General features: G+C 41.5%; 1 protein-coding gene across 3 annotated transcripts in view; it reads right to left on the bottom strand.

Annotated features, from left to right (window-relative positions):
• Positions 1-1,104: 1,104 nt before the first annotated feature.
• The window catches only part of LOC106609349 (muskelin), a 28,983-nt gene continuing 15,453 nt past the window's right edge, over positions 1,105-14,634 (bottom strand). For all 3 annotated transcript variants that reach the window (XM_014208092.2, XM_014208091.2, XM_014208090.2), the window contains exons 10-18: positions 14,216-14,428; positions 13,624-13,845; positions 13,066-13,195; positions 6,388-6,535; positions 5,500-5,614; positions 5,026-5,165; positions 4,598-4,700; positions 4,281-4,335; positions 1,105-3,919 (exon numbers count right to left, since the gene is read on the bottom strand). In XM_014208092.2, coding sequence (XP_014063567.1) covers positions 3,798-3,919; positions 4,281-4,335; positions 4,598-4,700; positions 5,026-5,165; positions 5,500-5,614; positions 6,388-6,535; positions 13,066-13,195; positions 13,624-13,845; positions 14,216-14,428 — 1,248 coding nt within the window. In that variant the 3' untranslated portion in view covers positions 1,105-3,797. The remainder of the gene's footprint in view (positions 3,920-4,280; positions 4,336-4,597; positions 4,701-5,025; positions 5,166-5,499; positions 5,615-6,387; positions 6,536-13,065; positions 13,196-13,623; positions 13,846-14,215; positions 14,429-14,634) is intronic.

The following is a 14,634-nucleotide window of genomic DNA, read 5'->3' on the forward strand; positions in this document are numbered from 1 at the left end:
GGCAAAATGGCTTAAGGACAAAGTCAAGGTATTGGGAGTGGCCATCACAAAGCCCTGACCTCAATCCCATATTACATTTGTGGGCAGAACTGAAAAACCGTGTGTGAGCAAGGAGGCCGAAATCCTGACTCGCGTTACACCAGCTCAGTCAGAAGGAATGGGCCAAAATTCACCCAACTTATTGTGGGAAGCTTGTGGAAGGCTACACAAAACGTTTGACCCAAGTTAAACAATTTAAAGGCAATGCTACCAAATAATAATTGAGTGTATGTAAACTTCTGACCCACTGGGAATGTGATGAAAGAAATAAAAGCTGAAATAAATCACTCAACTATTATTCTGACATTTCACATTCTTAAAATAAAGTGGTGATCCTAACTGACCTAAAACAGGGAATTTTTACATGGATTAAATGTCAGGAATTGTGAAAAACTGAGTTTAAATGTATTTGGCTAAGGTGTATGTAAACTTCCGACTTCAACTGTAGATATTTTATTGTTTGTTGATGTTGAAGGTTGTTAATTAAACACCAGGGATGACTTGTTACATAGGCCTCTGCACATTTTCCTTTTTGTTTGTTACCCTTTTTTGTCAAATCAACTGAATAGACATTTATTTTAATATCCATGTGATTATCTGGCAAAACGCATTCAAATTCATGTATAATTCACATGGACACAATAATTCCCAATCATATTTAAGCTGTAAAATCAACCAACACCAAAACAATCCACCACTTATTCTACACATTCCTATGTACTGTTTGTCATTAGTTATTGTGTACAGTCACTCACTCGTATTAGATTTCTTTAACTTTTACACCAAAGTATTTAGCAGTTATTGTATGTATTTATGGTTTGTTTGCTGATGAAGCCAAACAACAGGGGGTCTGACACACTGGAAGCTGCGCCTCATCTATCATGACCAGGGCAGCCATGTTTTCTTATACCAATAAAGATTTGCCAATAAAAACACACTTATTTCAAACAGGTGTTGTATTTTTAGTAACTTTTCACCAATGGTAAATTGATGAAACAATCAAAATACAAAATGTATAGTTGCATCCCAACTGGTTACAAACAAATCAAAGACCCGAGTCATTTATTTATGAAAACCTGAACAAAATACAATCTTTATTCGTTATGTACATTACATACAATGCAATTCTACAATAGGCTCTCTACACATTCACGTTATCCACAGAGTAGTGCTCATTCACGCACTATAGAGTACCCCACATACTCCTGAGTCCCAGTTGGGGAGAAGACGAGGCAGATGAAGAAAATAACATTCATCTGAAAATTATCATTTCCTTCCCCTCCCAAAAATAAGAAAAATTATTATTTGGCATTGTGTTTATATATATATTTTTTTGCAAAGGTGCTTCTTTATTTCATGTTTTCTTAAGCTTATTTTTTTTCTGACAAAGAAACTAATGCAAACATCGCAAACGTCTTCTATTGTGTGATAATGACCATAAATAATGAGTCCTTCCTAAATAACGGGTTTTATTACAAAGCTATGATGGTAAGTTTGACACGCCTTTCTCTCTGGATCTCCGTTCATCAGAGAGCTAATATTTACTAAGCTTAATATGATGGCAGCAGAAGACATACATTAACAAACAGACACAAACAAGCACACACAAACTAGTTTTAAGGTCACACACTAAGCATACAGGTGTGTGCACCGTGCACACAAGCAGCAAACGCACAAACGCACATTTGATTGTGATTCAAATTAAGCTAATACTGATTACTGAGGACATCAGTGCAAACGAACAGAGAAATCTGATCTAATCACTCATCTTCTAACAATAAGATCAGATGTCTTCATGTAAATGCCTGTATGAAGAAACCAGATGTAATGAATCTATTGGGACGTAGTGTACAATCTGCCAATTTGATTAGGATTTTGAACAAGGATTTATAAGGATCAAGCAAGAAAAAGTATCTCTAAAGTTTGGCTCTACCACCCTTGACAGGAGTCAAGCACTAAGTGTTTGTCTCCTTGAATATGAAGTAGTCCCTCCCTCCATCTCTGGTTATCTGATAGTGGAGTTGATTCATCTCAAAACAAAGGGGATGGATATTTCAGACTCCATAGGCCTTTGCCTAGAGTGTACTCTGCATACTGTACAGCTGACTCAGAAAAATGCTAAATATATAGACAATACATACACAATGTAATGGAAGACTAGGCTGATACTATTCTTGAGAAGGAGGGGAAAGGGGATCACTTCAATCATCTCTCTTACTGAGATTAATGGAAGAACAATATGAGGCATATGTTTGTATTATGTTACACAGGTGGACTAGACAAAATACCCTGGCGATCCGAGACAAACACACATATTGACGGACAGACTCTCTCTCCTCACACACACACACACACACACACACACACACACACACACACGTCAGCTATATCAAAGGGCATCCTCAGTTCCAGCATAATGATTATGAACCAATCAAAAACAGTTCCTGTACATCAAAACTTTGGATGGAGCCACAAGACAGATACCATTTGATAACTTGTGTTAGAGATCACTTGTGAATGCTCCTGTCGCCTTATTCTGAGTAAGAATGAAATGTAGTGTTCTGTATTTCTTTAGGTTAGAATTGAAGAATGTCTAATCATCACTGTTTGCATAAGAAACAGAGAGAACCCAGTAATCAGGCCATCGCTGAAGGGGGAGACTGGGCTCCCTTTCAATGAAAGCAATCATTCATTCTTCCTCTACCCATAAAATAAACTCCCATCGTCAAAGGAAGATACATCCCAGCCAATGAGATCATGCGAGTATAGATATGTGTTGGTACATAAAAAAACCTCCCTCTGATACAGCAGGACCATCATTTTGTAGTTCATAAAATAATAACATTCATACTTGGAAACTACATTTCCCAACAAGCCTCACTGACATCCATGGTTAAGTCACACTAAAGCTACAGTAGCCATTACCAGAATCACAAGCTTTTGACAACTTCACAATGTTTTCCCCCAAACCCATAATGATTGATTTTTTACATCAATAGAGGATTTAATTGACATATATATTGTCTCAGGATCATTATTCTATTGTTTCTATATAACAAAATTAACATTTTGACACGTAGTGTGTAACAGCATGGCCGTCATAATTATAAATATGGGGTATATAATATGGCACCAATAATACAGGCAGAGCAAGCAAAAAGTATGAACTTGGTTGAAGGTATATTCAGCATACAACGCGCTGACAGGGTGTCATTAAGTAACACAACTACTTTCACAAGCAGGTTTGTGTGAGTGCTTGAGTGTGTGTCAGAGAGAGACGGATGCAAGACAGAGTGGAAAATAAGAGGAAGAGAGACTCCTCCTTGATCTAACAGGCTACTAATGCCAAGCAAACTCAAACGCAACGCGTAAAAGCATCATGTAAACCTCACAAATCAAATGAGTTGACACAGAAGATATGTTTGGCAGAGTTCTGGGTTATTGTAAACTGTTAAATCAGTTTATTCAACAAAGACCATCAGGCCAGGGGGAGTTTGTGTTTTTTCTTTTTCCACACAGTAACATTCAGTATCAACCCCTTTAAATCGCAAGTGGTCTGACCCTCATTTTCCCTTTTAGTTCAGTTCCGCTGTTGAAGAACCAACGTCCTAAAGAGGGGGTCAACAAGTGCAGTCCGCGAGCAGCGCACCCCTGACTTTGGAAGGGTCAAGTGTAGAAAAATATGAAGTTTGGCTTTGGGCCAGCCAGTCAGAGTCTTATTGGCGTATGGTGGTGGTGCGTAGGGTTGTGGGGCGGGGCTAGAGTGTGATGAGGTCAACGAGGTTACCCTTGGGCGGGGTCATGCTGTCCGGGAAGAAGTTGACGAGCGTGTCGAAGAGCTGCGTGCGCTGGGCATACGTCTGGTCCACGTCTGAGAAACCTGAGGGAAGGAGGGAAAGGGGGAGAGATGAGCGTGGGAGGGAGTGTGACAGAAGGGAAGATCGGAGAGGGGAAGAGGGATGGAAAGGAATAAAGAGAGCGGGAAAGAAGGACAAGAGAGAAGGTGAAGGGGGAGAGAGTGGGAGGAAGAAAACTTCAATTGCTCAATCTCCACAGGAAGTCATATGAGCTCAAAGGTCACATACACGCTCAAAAAGGTCATGTGGGAGGATCAAAATGAAAGTATGTCAGAAAGAATGGCTGAAGGGGGAAAAAAAGCAGGCGAGAATAATCCTTCCGTTCATTGGTTTTGATCTACTGTGTGTCCAGTGAAGTATGCAGATAACGCAGCAGGCTCTTACCCAGAGGGATGAAGTCAGAGCTGGACTTGAAGAGAGCCGAGGGCAGGAGCTGGAACTGAATAGTCACATCGGAACACAACACCTCAGTCACTGAACACTAACGCAACACCGCCAACAAATACACTGCCATTTCACTCCTGAGTAACTATGGTAATAATATCAAAACAATGAACATCAACACACAGGCTTTGAATGTTACATTCTCAAACCACTTCATCTGTTTACTTGATCTAAAAGCTGTTTAATAAAATAACACTGCACAACGTGCAAGTACCCCTCTCCCCATCAGTCAACCCTCCCTCCCGTCCGTCCCTCACCTCTTTGGTCTCGTCAGGGTTGGTGTGGTCCACGGTCAGAGAGAGGTCGTTCTGCAGGTACTTTAGAGCATTCAGAGGCTCCGACTGGGCCTTCTCCTCAAACCTAAAAAAAAAAAAATAAAAAAAAAAACACCCACGACAGATCTTCAGGAATACCTACAGAGAGCTTGAGGAAATGGTTTAGCCTAACCTACAGAAACTCTGCACCACACAAGGTGAAAAGATCACTGCAAAGACTGCAAAATGAGCGAGGAGAAAACCCTTCCCTACAATGGCAAGACATGGCCACTAGGTGGAATCAGTGTCAAAGCAGAACCCGAACCTAGAATTGTCATAACTCCTATACATTTGTATCCACCGTTTTGCTATATGGTACAGAGAGGTTACGGTTCAGTTCCAGGTGTATAGTCCATTCTCTGGTTGTGTACCTGTACTTCCTGATTAGATATCTGCAGTGTCGGAGCAGGTACTCCTTGGAGGGGCGACAAAGCTTGAGGGACCAGAAGTCATCCAGACGCATCTTAGGAGAGCACGACTTCCCTGGGTTCCCTCCAAACAGGTAGTGCACCTGGACACAAAGAGGAAAAATAACACTGCATATATTAGATATTATCCATCAATACCCTCAAAACTGCAGCTGGTCTCAGATCATAATGATATCCTGAAACAGTATTTAATTAGACTTTTGTGCCCTTATGCTTGTAGCATTTTGTAGAAGTGTGTGTCCATGTTCTTCACTGACATGCTGCATCTTAGTCTGGTTGATGTCATGTGTCTGTCTGAATCTAATGTGTTGATGCTGCTGTCTTCGTTCAGGTCTCTCTTGAAAAATAAATGTTCTCAACCAGACTAACCTGGTTAAATAAAAGGTCAAATATTTTTTTTAAGCATGCGTATGTGACCTTGTGCATTTCGTCGTAGACCAGCTGGTGTGCGAAGCGTGGACAGGGCTCCTCCTCCTGCAGAGCCTTACTGGGGTTCTCCTTCACCGCCTGGTCATTCTTATACACACACGACCTGCAGCACGCACACACACACACACACACAGTACAAGTTAGTACGCACATAGCCTTAACCCTGAAGAGGAACACCCATTGTGTTTCTATACCGTAAAAAGGAAACACGCCCACACACCCCGAAGCAAATATTGGAACACACTTCTAGACAGCCTCCTACGGAGATACACACACACAGCTTGAGCAGTTACATTGACTTAATTTACTGGACACTCAGTAAAAATAACGACTGGAGAAAGCAGTGTACCGGAACCAGCGGCAGGCAGCACTGACATCCTGTTCTCTCACAAGCACCGTTTCAACTGACCAAATTAGCTAGGCCAGAACAAAGACTTTCTCCGTGAAGGTGCAGAGGTACAACACACACACACACGCTCTGAAACACACCCTCTGAAAGAACATTTAGTTCTCTTTTTTGAAGGGCAGAGAGATTATGAAACTCACTTTCAGGTCAGGAAAGCCTTTGAAATATGATGTTACTGGTTGACGATTGTATCACAGTGTCTTATTGTGTGCGTTTGCCGGTGTGTGGGCGTGTTCAGCTATACTTGTGGAGACCAGAAGTCTCCACAAGAATAGTAAACAAACATTTTCTTAGTCCCCACAAGATCAAATGCTATTTCTAGGGGCTTTTGGGTTAAGGTTAGAATTAAGTTAAGGAGCTAGGGTTAGTTTTAGGGTTAGGAGCTAGGGTTAGGGAAAATATGTGAATGGGACTGAAATGTGTGTCCCCAAATGGTTAGGTATACAAGACTGTGTGTGCGCGCTTCGTACCAGTTGTTGCGTGCGATGTCATAGATCCAGAAGGAGTTACGGACGTTCTCCTCTCGTTTGTCCTTGTCCTTGCTGAGGCCAGACAGGACGTGGATCTCATTCAGCTCGGGGTCTATGGTGGCCCTCTGGGTGAAGCCCGTCATCGGCACTGTGGGACAAACACACAGAGAGAGGTTTAAAACCGAGACTGGTGCTACTGAGAACACCGAGAGATAATAGCAGGTTACATTGAGATAACCCACACAGAGACAGAGAGAGAGATAATAGCAGGTTACATTGAGATAACACAGAGAGAGAATGGCAGGGATTCAGCATTTTTCCTGGTCACAGAATTCTGGGCTCTATGGTTATTTAACACTATCACACATTTTTTCCATCAGAGGCCAAGATTAAAAGACTTAAGAGAAATGGGACAGACTACGAAAGCAAAAGGCTGCTCACATAGCAACGCACATAGCAACGAGATTCGCTGGAAACAAACAGGACACAATGCAAATGTATGTTGGTTTTTCTACGGATTTGCATTACTGACAGAACAGGATGTGTTTGCGGTCAGTGTAAACAGTACGCAACTATCCATACGCATGTTGATTTACCCAGATTTATGTACATTGCTTGTCTAAAGCAATCCCCTGATTGCACATGATGTGTTTGTGGTCATGACATGTCACAGTGTATACAGTATGCTCCTGTTCATACGTATAGCGGAATATGGAACACATATAGGACAAGTACTTCCGCTTTGTGGTCATCGGCTGCTTATTAGTCACGTGTTTCAGTAGTTGTAAGTAAGAAGCAAGTATAAGCTTTCGCAATGACTTCATAGTGTATCAAATGTATGTGGGTTGTTACCATGGCTATGATAGTAAGAACAGTGTCAAAACAAAAGACGAGGTGTTGTGCTGGGAGGACATTTTTTAAATCACTTAGTACTACCAACTTGATCTAATACATTTTTATGGAACCCACCATATGCTTTTAGGGAAAATTAGAACCATTTCTCAAACAATCTCCATAGACAGTTTGCCAAACAGCACACAACATGAATTATGCGTCAAGGTCCTGTTCCAAGACATTAAGCTAGGCATTGTGGATAAATAAAACAACAGGCCCCTAGGTCAACCAGCCTGTGTAACTTGAGTAGAGAGTACAGACTGTTTTAGAGAATCAACAAAACAAAGAAGTTTATTTGAAGAACAAGAAGAAAAAAAAACACCAGAAGGACAGAGACCGTGCTCTGCCCTTCAGACATAGGGTGCTATTTGGGACGTAAGCTAACACATATAGTGCACTACTTTTGACCAGGGCCCATGTGAGTCCCAAATGGCACCCTAACACATATGCAGTGCACTACTTTTGCCCAAACGCTATGGGCCCTGGTCAATAGTACACAATATAGGGAATAGGGTGCCATTTGGGATAGATATAGAGCTCATTAGAGCACAGTTCTAAAATGGAAATGAACAGGAAGATGTTTCTGTGGTACCGGAGCAGAACGCCGAGCAGTTGCGGCAGCGATAAACATTAAAGAATTATTACAAGAGCACTGTTTGGGCTTGCTACTTCCTTCCTGCCAAAATACATTGTTCTTTCTCGCTCCATCTCTCCTGTTCTTTTGCTCTCGCTTGCTCATTCTGCATCTTTCGGTTTCTCCCTTGTCTCTTACGCGCTCTCCCTTTCGGCCTCTTCGCTCCCTCTCTACTTCTGCCTCCCTCCCTCCCCATCTCTCGTTCTTGCAGGATGACACAGATGCGAGAGGCACACAGACAGAGGTCCTATTAATACTCTGCCATCATCACGCCAGTCCAGTCCAGCTCTGCCCATCCAGAGATCTTAGACAATCTGTTTCAAGACAACAAGCATCTCTTTCTCTCTCTGCTGCCCTGTGCCTTTTAATGAGCTGCACTGAAAAGTCTGTCACACGTCACTTTAATAGAGGAGCCATGAGATGGCATCTCCTCCTACAGCCATCTATAGCATCTGAAACCACAGATTCTATTAGATTCTTCAGTGTAAAGGGTAGATGAAGATATATGTGATGGGAGAGTTCTGTAAATGTAGTATCACTGAGTCACAAGCTTGAGGGGAAAAAGACAGATTAGGCTACACACACCAAAGCATCAGCTGATAGCGACTAAACGGAGTGCAACGTTGCGATTTGCTCAGGTTAGCATTCAGACTGTGTACATTACTGGAAACGTTCTAAGTTTACCAGCAAACTACCAGAATTTTGGTATCTTTCAAGGATGTCATTTATCATCTCTGGCCCTCTGTGTGGCCTTATCACATGTAAAATATATGAAATAATGAACAAGATGATTTATACAAAAACTATTGAATGACAAAGCTGTAAAACATAATCCTAAATATAAAATATCAACTTAGTGAATACCATTGGTGTTTAATTTGTATGTGTGAACAAACACACACAAAGCTCTGGAAAAAATTAAGAAACCACTGCAAAATGATCAGTTTCTCTAGTTTTACTATTTATAGGTATGTGTTTGGGTAAAATGAACATTTTGTTTTATTCTATAAACTACTGACAACATTTATCCCAAATTCCAAATAAAAATATTGTCATTTAGAGCATTTATTTGCTCCACCAGATCAAGACCCTGTCTTGGCCCGCCCAATCTCCAGACCTGAACCCCATTGAAAACCTCTGGAATGTGATCAAGATGGATGGTCACAACCATCAAACAAAGCAGAGCTGATTTATTTTTTTGTGCCAGCAGTGGCATAAAGTCACCCAACATCAATGTGAAAGACTGGTGGAGAGCAGGACAAGACACATGAAAGCTGTGATTGAAAAATCAGGGTTATTCCATCAAATATTGATTTCTGAACTCTAAGTTAAAACATTAGTATTGTGTTTAAAAATGAAAATGAACTTATTTTCTTTGAATTATTCGAGGTCTGACAACACTGCATCTTTTTTGTTATTTTGACCAGTTGTCATTTTCTGCAAATAAATGCTCTAAATAACAATATTTTTATTTGGAATTTGGGATAAATGTCAATACTTTATAGAATAAAACAAAATGTTCATTTTACCCAAACACATACCTATAAATAGTAAAATCAGAGAAACTGATCATTTTGCAGTGGTCTCTTAATTTTTTCCAGAGCTTTAGACACTACTGTTCAAAAGTTTAGGGTCACTTAGAAATTTCCTTGTTTTTGAAAGAAAAGCACATTTTTTGTCCATTAAAATAACAAAACTGATCAGATATACAGTGTAGACATTGTTAATGTTGTAAATGACTATTGTAGCTGGAAACGGCAGATTTCTTTATGGAATATGTACATAGGCGTACAGAGGCCCATTATCAGCAACCATCACTCCTGTGTTCCAATGGCAAGTTGTGTTAGCGAATCCAAGTTTATTATTTTAAAAAGGCTAATTGATGATTAAAAAAAAAAACTTTTGCAATTACGTTAGCACAGCTGAAAACTGTTGTTCTCATTAAAGCAGCAATAAAAAATACAAAAAGTATCTGGAGCATTTGTGGGTTCGATTACAGGCTCGAAATGGCCAGAAACAAAGAACTTTCTTCTGAAACTCGTCAGTCTATTCTTGTTCTGAGAAATGAAGGCTATTCCATGCGAGAAATTGCCAAGAAACTGAAGATCTGGTACAACGCTGTTCTACTCTCTTCACAGAACAGCGCAAACTGGCTCTAACCAGAATAGAAAGAGGAGTGGGAGGCCCCAGTGCACAACTGAGCTAGAGGACAAGTACATTAGAATGTCTAGTTTGAGAAACACATGCCTCACAAGTACTCAATTGGCAGCTTCATTAAAGAGTACCTGCAAAACACCAGTCTCAACGTCAACAGTGAAGAGGCGACTCCGGGATGCTGGCCTTCCAGGCAGAGTTGCAAAGAAAAAGCCATATCTCAGACTGGCCAATAAAAAAGATTAAGATGGGCAAAAGAACACAGATACTGGAAGATTGGAAAAAAAGTGTTATGGACAGACAAATCTAAGTTTGAGGTGTCCGGATCACAAAGAAGAACATTCGTGAGATGCAGAAAAAAATGAAGATGCTGGAGGAGTGCTTGACGCCATCTGTCAGACATGGTGGAGGCAATGTGATGGTCTGGGGGTGCTTTGGTGGTGGTAAAGTGGGAGATATGTACAGGGTAAAAGGGATCTTGAAGGAAGGCTATCACTCCATTTTGCAACGCCATGCCATACCCTGTGGATGGCGCTTAATTGGAGCCAATTTCCTCCTACAACAGGACAATGACCAAAGCACAGCTCCAAACTATGCAAGTGGCAGTCACTGAATCTCAACCCTATTGAGCTGTTGTGGGAGCAGCTTGACTGTATGGTACGTAAGAAGTGCCCATCGAGGCAATCCCAACTTGTGGGAGGTGCTTCAGGAAGCATGGGGTGAAATCTCTTCAGATTACCTCAACAAATTGACAACTAGAACACCAAAGGTCTGTAAGGCTGTAATTGCTGCAAATGGAGGATTCTTTGACGAAAGCAAAGTTTGAAGGACGCAATAATTATTCCAATAAAAAAATAAAAATGTTATTTATAACCTTGTCAACGTCTTGACTAAACTCAACAAAAAAAAGAAACGTCCATTTTTCAGGACCCTGTCTTTCAAAGATACTTTGTAAAAATCCAAATAACTTCACAGATCTTCATTGTAAAGGGTTTAAAACACTGTTTCCCATGCTTGTTCAATGAACCATAAACAATTAATGAACATGCACCTGTGGAACGGTTGTTAAGAAAATAACAGCTTACAGACGGTAGGCAATTAAGGTCAATTGGTAGAAGAGTGGGGTAACATCTCACAGCAAGAACAGGCAAATCTGGTGCAGTCCATGAGGAGATGCACTGCAGTACTTAATGCAGCTGGTGGCCACACCAGATACTGACTGTTACTTTTGATTTTGACCCCCCTTTTGTTCAGGGACACATTATTCAATTTCTGTTAGTCACAGGTCTGTGGAACTTGTTCAGTTTATGTCTCAGTTGTTGAATCTTGTTATGTTCATACAAATATTTACACAAGTTTGCTGAAAATAAACGCAGTTAACAGTGAGAGGATGTTTTTTTTTTTTTGCTGAGTTTATATGGTAACTTTGGTAATTTATGCTTAAAAACAAATATATATTAGACAGACAGACAGTACCAGTCAAAAGCTTGGACAAACCTACTCATTCAAAGGTTTTTCTTTATTAAATTTTTTTTTTTACATTGTAGAATAATAGTGAAGACAACAAAACTATGAAATAGCACACATGGAATCATGTAGTAACCAAAAAAGTCCCATCCTGAAAAAGGGACATTTCTTTTTTTGCTAAGTTTATGTTTTCTGTTAATTATCAAAATTACTGAAGATTCCAGTAACTTTGGTGAAATACCAGTAGCTTTGCAACCCTGTGTGTGTGTAATAGAAAGTAGAGGATGAAAGAACGTGGTTCTGTGAGAGTGAGAATAAAAAGTAAAGAAAAAAGTGAATTGTGAGAGATTGAAACAGTGTGTGGTGAGAGATTGAAACAGTGTGTGTGTGTGTGTGTGTGTGGCGTGAGAGCGCAATCTAATTGAATGTTCCTGTGAGGTTTTGCTAAATACCACAATAATACGGGGGTGGGAATTTCTAAGAACCCCACTTGCACATGACAAAAATGCTATTCTCAGAAGCTGATGACATCAACTGCTCACTTTCTAATCACAGCAAGCAATTATGAATTCCAACTTTGTAAAGAAACGCACTACGGCCACACTACTGGACTCTCTGTTGCCCTGCAGAATGGGTGGAACCCAGGGTGCAAGTGCATCGTTCTGAAAGCAGTGAGGGTACTTTCAGATGAAAACCTAAACGAGTTTAGCCTTGCAACACCCTTGGCATTAGACCTGCCAATCTGAGACCTGACCAGATCCATTTGGAACAAAATGTTGGCACTAAACAATTAAGGTGTGTCGGTTGTACTATACTCCACCCACGGCATAAACAGTTACTGTCCCTGGTTGTACTATACTCCACCCACGGTATAAACAGTTACTGTCCCTGGTTGTACTATACTCCACCCACGGCATAAACAGTTACTGTCCCTGGTTGTACTATACTCCACCCACGGCATAAACAGTTACTGTCCCTGGTTGTACTATACTCCACCCATGGCATAAACAGTTAGTGTCCCTGGTTGTACTATACTCCACCCATGGCATAAACAGTTAGTGTCCCTGGTTGTACTACACTCCACCCACGGCATAAACAGTTACTGTCCCTGGTTGTACTATACTCCACCCATGGCATAAACAGTTAGTGTCCCTGGTTGTACTATACTCCACCCATGGCATAAACAGTTAGTGTCCCTGGTTGTACTACACTCCACCCACGGCATAAACAGTTAGTGTCCCTGGTTGTACTATACTCCACCCATGGTATAAACAGTTAGTGTCCCTGGTTGTACTATACTCCACCCATGGCATAAACAGTTAGTGTCCCTGGTTGTACTATACTCCACCCACGGCATAAACAGTTACTGTCCCTGGTTATACTATACTCCACCCACGGCATAAACAGTTACTGTCCCTGGTTGTACTATACTCCACCCACGGCATAAACAGTTACTGTCCCTGGTTGTACTATACTCCACCCATGGCATAAACAGTTAGTGTCCCTGGTGGCTAAGCAGATAGTCTTACCCATGCCGGAGTCCTTCTTGGTTCCGTCTGAGATGATCTCCACATGGTCCCCGTCCACGTCGTAGCTGAAGAAGTCATTCAGGTACGTCTTTGACCTCTGACCTCCGAACACATACAGACAACGATTCCTCTGGAGAAAGGGAGGGGGGGGATGAGCGAGAGAAAGAGAAGAGCAAAATCTATTTCATATTCATGCCAACACTCTGAATGGTTTACATTCTTCTGTGAAAGAAGATAATAGTCTGAACAATTTTCCTTGGCTTCATAAAAGTCCTGAGAGTAAAATTGGTGCATATTTGTTCTGTTATCGCTTTGGCTTTCTCTAAAAACAAAAAGCAGAAAGCGGTGAATTCTGAATGCTTCAGTCATGATTGTGTGGGTATTGATTTGTTTCTGTCAATAAATCATTCTGGTGTTTGTGCTGAATTCTATAAAGAATGTCACCGCAATGTTGCCACATTGTGTGTTAATATGTGAGTGTATGAGCACAGTTCAGTAACATCCAGGCAACATTACCCTAACATCAACACCAGTCATGGTACTACTCCCATAACTCACAGTGTGGAAGAGCATGCAGTGTCCGATGCGTGACTGGACATCCTCAGGCCCAGCGTTGCAGGAGTCTTCTCTGAGCAGGCTCCAGGTTCCGGCCTGGCAGTGGAAGGCATACAGCCCACTGAACTGGGGCTCGGACGTCCTGCTGTCCTCCACACTGCCGTTACACATCAGAATCCGACCACCAAACGTATAGATCATGTGCTTCTCTGAGTCCATACACATCTATAAGGAGAGGGAGGAAGGATGAGAGAGGAGAGAAAGGTTGGGTACGAAGAGAGAGTCATGAGATTCAACATTTGGATTTCAGTGTTGGGCTTAGAGCAGTGGAAAAAATATGCAAAAATCCTTGGCATTTACAGATCCATTTTTAGCTTAAAAAGTGGGACAGGAGGAAAATATGTCAAGACTATAGCCGGCTAAGCCTTCATCATCAGTGATCTGGTCTCACCTCCAGATGGCTGAGTGGACCAATTATTTAACCAACAAAAACTCTAACCCATTTTTAATGAGGCCCACAGTGTTTCAATTCACTCCTAGCCAGTTTAGACATGTCTGTGATACAGCTGTGTGAGGGGCGTGATAATGGGGTAACCTGGTGGTCAAAGACGAGCTTGGGCCCGCCGTCGGCTGACGTGTCCTCGCTGAGCAGTGTCCAGGTGTTGGCGTCGACGTCGTAGCGGTAGAAGTCACTCTTCAGAGACTTGCTGTTCCTGACGCTGGAGTCTAGGTATCGGCCGAGTGTGTAGATCTGCCGCCGCTGGCTGTCGATGCACATCTTGTGGCAGGACCGCGCACTGGGACCACTCTGGGAGAGGACAAGGGGGGGAAGCCATCACACAAACTATCTACAAAACAGGAGAATGAGACGACTCGGCCCCCTGCTCCCATGTGGTGACAGAGTTGCTACCATTTACTGAACTTTGTTGATATCCAGGTCCTGCTCAAAAACATTACTCCTTTGTTATATTTTCCTATAGTGAAACTTTCAACTATTATCTTCATTATAATCAT

This window comes from Salmo salar, chromosome ssa07 (assembly GCF_905237065.1).
Source record: "Salmo salar chromosome ssa07, Ssal_v3.1, whole genome shotgun sequence".
Taxonomy (NCBI): Eukaryota; Metazoa; Chordata; class Actinopteri; order Salmoniformes; family Salmonidae; genus Salmo; species Salmo salar.